Genomic DNA, 5,150 nt, shown 5'->3' on the forward strand with positions numbered 1-5,150 from the left:
CGGTCTGGCCAATCCTACCACGGGCGCCACCGAACCATTGGACCTCTTGGTTATGCCTCTGTCTGTACACTTCGCCGGTCCAGGTATTCGAGAGGTCTCGGGTCAAAGACAAGAGCAGTCTATAATGAGTACCGCACTAACAGAGCGCACCAGGCAAAAAACCTTTTCCTATTTTTCAAACTTACAGATCAATGATCAAGAACCAAGCAGCCCGACCTCAAGGGCCTCAGTGCCCAGGGCGCTGCTCGAACCTATGGAGTCCTCAGGTAATCCTACCGCTCAAACATGAGTGATCAGGACTGCCTAGCCCCTGGTTCTCTCACCTGCCTTCCAGTGCTCGGGCGCTCTCTACGAGGGAACCAATGTTCCCGGGTGCCCCGAGCTCGAGGCGCCTACCCCACCTGGATTGGTTGGCCGGAAGGCCGACAGCTGTCCGGTGAGTGACTAAAGTCATATGAATTTTACTTTCATACATACGCAATAAACTATTATTCCCGAGTAATCCTCGGGACCCTCGCATTCTAATTTGTTCGGCGAGACGGTCTCCTCACACACAAAACCCCACCCACGTGCTCGCTTTTCCGGAACGACAGAAACAAACAGTAGTCGGTGTACCATACAGACGATGATGGCTGACCGAGGTCTTTTATGGTGGCCATGGTGTTCGGTCAGCTTGGCAGTACCCCGGGCACTACCGAGTCTCTGGGTTTCTCGGGTAATCCTACAGCTTGAACAAAGAGGGGTCGGGACCGCCTAGACCCCAGGGGCGGGCTGTCGGTGCTCGGCCTGGTCAGTCCTACCCCGGACACCACCAAACCGTGGGGACTCTTGGTCCCATTTCCGCCCGCACGTGTCTCCGGTCTACTCATTTGGGAGGTCGCAGGGTGGAAAGCGTTCACTGGTCGCGGTGTGCTCCGTGCTGGATGGACTTGTCTCCCGAGCAAGGAAGTTCGTGTCTCTGTCTCTTTGACTTAGCAGCTGCGGACTCGTGAGGGCTTGGGGGCTGAATGCTCGGATGGTCCCAATACTCGGATGATGAGTGGTCAGGGCAACTTAGCTCTCGGGGGAAGAAGGCCGGGCTCGGTCTGGCTAGTACCTCTCAGGACATCAAGCAAAAAGCAAATAATATCAAGACAAGCACAATGGAGTTTCGATCCCAAAGAAAGGCTTCTATTATATTCCAAAGGAACCATTCTGGAGGGGATCACTCCCATATTTACAACATTCAAAAAAAATAAAATCTAAGCTTATCCGCAGGCTCTGACTGGGGTGAGGACGCGTCGCTGCTGCCACTGCTGCTCGGTTCCAGCGCCTGCTCCCACGTAAAGCACGCCACCACCTCGGCGGCAACGTCACGAACGGCTTCCCGGGTGGCAGCTTCCTCGGCCTCGACCACTCCCTACTGGACCGACTCCAGTGAGAAGGCAGGGTCTCGGCTCCGGTAGTAGGCGAGAACGTGCTCGGCCACTGCTTGGGCCAGAGCATGCCCCTCCTAGGACACCAGCACCTGCACAGACTTCGGAAGAGCCTTGAGGCGCCGGGTGATCTCTTCAAAGCCGAGGGCGATGTGGCCAATCGTCTCCTTATCTAGCCCCTGCTCGCCCACGTTCACGTGCCTGAGCCTGGCTACCTTCACAGACTTCTACGCCTGATGAAGGATGTCTCGCATCATCAGCTTCACGTTGGTCCGCTCGGCAATGACCGTCTCGAGCTCGTGCTTTGCAATCTGCAATTGGTCCTCGAGGCTGGTACCGTCGGCTGCGCTGGCAGGGACGCCCCTACTGGCTGGGGCCTCGGCTTGAGCCTGCTTCAGCTGCTCAGTCCAGACCGCGACGACCTGCTCTCGGGCAGCCAAGTCAGCCTCCCGATTGGCGGCCAGCTCCTCTCGGGCAGTGAGGGCCCACGATGCCGAGGCGGCCTCTGCCTCGCGCCGTGCTATCTGCTCCTCCCGGGCATACAGAGCCATCGCTATTATCTCGATGTCAGTCTTGCGTACCATGACCTCCTCCTCTTGACGAAGGACTTCGGCGTGGCCACACTCGAGCTCGTCATTTTGGCGGGGTAAGTCCGCCTAGGCAGACTACACGGCCTTCTCGCGCTTGCCGACCGCCTCCTCCCGAGATAGAAGCAGCCGCTCCTGAGTGAGCAGCTCCGCAGCTCGCCTCCGGGATGCCTGGTTGCGCTCGGTCGCTTGCCGCTCCATGCGGCTAGCCTTCTCCTGCGCGGCAATAGCCTCGTCGCACGTCTCCTCTAATGCCTCCAGCTCCTCGGCCACCGTGCACATTGACTTCTCGTGGGATGCACGGACCGAGGCGATACGGGCCTCCAAAAGCTTGCCGACCTCTTCTAGCCGCCCCCTCTCTTCAACTAAGGCGGCGCGCTCCGTGTCGAGCTCCGCCTGCTCTACCGCCTCGGCCACTTCAAGCTGCTCGATGACCTCCCAGGTGCTTCCGAGCACCTTCGGGAGGGGTTCCGGGGCCTGGCTAGACGGTGGCCGGGGGCTGGGTCCCCTGCGAGCCCTCTCTGTAGCGGCGCTTGGGGTCCTCGCCGTGACCACCTCCACCGTGGCCACTCGCTCCGCCCTCGGAGTGCGTGGGGCGGGCTCGGTCGACGTTGGCTCGGGTGCGGCCGCTGCCCTCAGCTCAGGGCTGGTCAGTGCTGTCGACTCAGGGCTGGTCGGTGCCCTCGGCTCCGGGCCTGCTGGCGCGCTCGGCTTTGGAACGGGCGAGCTTGGCTCAGGAGCGGGGGCTGGCCTCGGCACCTCTGACTTCCTTTGGCCTCCTGCTGGGTTCTTGGGTGGCCTGAAAACAAAAAAGGTTAGTACCTAAACCAACATCCAGGCAGACATGCTCGAGACAGAGAGGGAGCTTACGTGGACTTCGGTCCGCGGTACTGCCACCGGGACTCAGGGATTTTGAAGTCGGGGCCCTGCGGCTTCGGGCTGAGCTCCGCCTTCCTCCTCTTTGTTGGAGGGCTCTGGCCCTCGCGCCGTTGAGGGGCCGCTTTGGAGCCTACCTCCGGCGGCGGCTCAGTTCGGGCGCCAGCTGTTGCACCGCTGGCCGGGCCCTGGTCCTTGGGCTCCCGCGCCCTAGACCTGGCTTCCATCTCGAACTCTGCGCCTGACGATTGGCCGCCCCGGCCACCCTCTGTCACACCGCCCGCCACCGACCGCTGCCTCAGCAGCCTCCGACTCCCGGCGGGCCAGCAGTTCCTCTCGGGCGCCCAAGTCCGCCGCCGTTATCTCGGCGTCGACCTCCCGGATTGTGACATCCTCCTCCCGGCGTTGGAGATCTCCTTCGGTGTTCTGGAGCTCCTCTGCCCAATGTTGGAGATCGGCGCGAGTCCGATTGACCTCGCCCTCCTGACGAGCTAGGTCAGCTTGGAGGGCCTCCGCTGCCCTCTCGCGGTTCACGGCCGCCTCCTCCCGCTCCTGCGCCTGCCTCTTCATGGCAAGGGCCTCGGCAGCCTGCTGCCGCGACACCTCAGCCAGGCGGGCGGCGTCTTCCCGCTCGTGCATGACCTCCGCGCGGGTGTCCTCCAAAACCTTCCGCTCCCGCGCGATCTCCTCGTGGGCCTCGTCCATAGCGCGTTGTTCGTCCTCGTTGGCGGCATGCACCGCGACGAGGCGGGCTTTGAAAGAGCGTGAAGCAGTGGTAAGCTGCGCTCTCCCCGTGGCCAGAGCGGCGCGCTCCGCCTCCAGCTGTGCTACCTCCCCCGCTATGGTCGCTTCCAGCCGCCCGATCACCTCCCGGGAGCTCCCAAGCACGACCGGGAGAGGGTCGGTGGGCTGGCTGGGCTGCAGCTGGGTGCTGGGTCCCCTGCGAGCCTCCTCCGGGGGGCTCGGGGTCCTCGAAAACTACCGCACGGTCATCCACCCCGGGCTCGGTGCGCTCGGGGCAGGCTCGGACGGCGCCGGACGCTCGGACGGCGGCTGCGTCACCATCTCAGCCACCGCATCTGTCGGCCCCTTCTCGACCGCCGCGTTCGCTGGCCCCATCTCCGCCGCCGCGTCCGTCAGCCCCATTTCTGCCGCCGTGTCCGCTGGCCCCCGCTCCGCCGGTGCGCTCGGCTCGGGCGCACTCGGCTCTGGCGCTGGCGCCAGCCTCGGCGCCTCTGGCTGCCCCTGGCCTTCGGCGGTGCCCACAGGTGGCCTTTTGGAGAAGGACAAAGACTAAAATCAAAATCCAGAGCTTAGTTCGGGCAAAGCACGCCCAAGAAAGAATGAAGGACAAGACTTACGCGGTTGTGGGCCTTCGGTACTGCCATTTCACCTCCGGAATCTTGAACTCCGGGCTCGGTGGCGCCGGCCTGGAGTCCTCCCTCCTCCTCTTCCGTCGGGGGTTCTGCGGGGCCACCGCGTGGTCTCCGGGCACCAGGACTGGGAATGCCGCCTTTGTCGATGGTGACGGCGGAGACTCCGGCACAGGAGTGAAGAGCCGGGGGCGCTTCCCCCGGTCCTCCGGCGCTGCCGCGGACCTCCTCCTCCGGTGCGGTGGCTGCTGATGAGGACATCACTCCCTCGGATACATACAATGATCCTCCATTGAACTTTCAAGGTCCAATCACAAGAGCTCGCGCACGACAATTAAATTTAGAGGTGAGCTCGTTCCTAAGCAACTCTTTATATAATTTTGAGAATAGATTACTACCTAATGATTATGTGTTGCTTAGGAATCATGGAGAGGACAAGGAGACACATAGAGGAAGGCTTGGAGGCATGGAGGAGCAGCTAGGACGTCCAACAACAACAGGAGGTCCAGTCCAACTCGAGTCCGAATCAGCCTCGACCTCCAGGACCAGCGAGCAGTAAAACGGACGCCCAGGACGCATCCGGACTCCGTTTTCGATGATTCACATATGGTGGAAAGATAATTTCATAAGGAAACCAATGGAGTTTGTTTGAGGTCCAAATTCCTTCTGAGTCAACGGGAAACGTCGAAACAAGTCAGCGTCCAGAATCTGTCCCGGTGCTGCGTCACCGTTTTTGGTCCGTTGGGCCGTGTATCGTCGTTGAGCCCATTAGGGGGGGCGTGACCAGGGGGTGTGACGACCCTAGACCCTTATTATCAGCCGCCGCCGCTCTCGTTAGGGCGGGTTTTGCTTAGATTATTCTGTCAAGAACAGTTTCGCCGTTTCGTCGGTTTGTGAGA

The 5,150-nt window shown here is 61.5% G+C and overlaps 1 protein-coding gene across 1 annotated transcript; it reads left to right on the forward strand.

Moving 5' to 3' along the window:
• Nucleotides 1-3,515: 3,515 nt before the first annotated feature.
• Nucleotides 3,516-4,175, forward strand: LOC133930140 (uncharacterized). Its single transcript, XM_062376830.1, has one exon. It carries the CDS (start codon nucleotides 3,516-3,518, stop codon nucleotides 4,173-4,175), a length of 660 nt encoding a protein of 219 aa, XP_062232814.1.
• The last annotated feature ends 975 nt before the right edge of the window (nucleotides 4,176-5,150 follow it).

The sequence above is a fragment of the Phragmites australis genome, chromosome 10 (genome assembly GCF_958298935.1).
Source record: "Phragmites australis chromosome 10, lpPhrAust1.1, whole genome shotgun sequence".
NCBI classification, from domain to species: Eukaryota; Viridiplantae; Streptophyta; class Magnoliopsida; order Poales; family Poaceae; genus Phragmites; species Phragmites australis.

What these genes read in the sequence shown, in the direction of transcription:
- LOC133930140 (XM_062376830.1), top strand. Translation starts at nt 3,516, where the DNA reads ATGACCTCCGCGCGGGTGTCCTCCAAAACCTTCCGCTCCCGCGCGATC.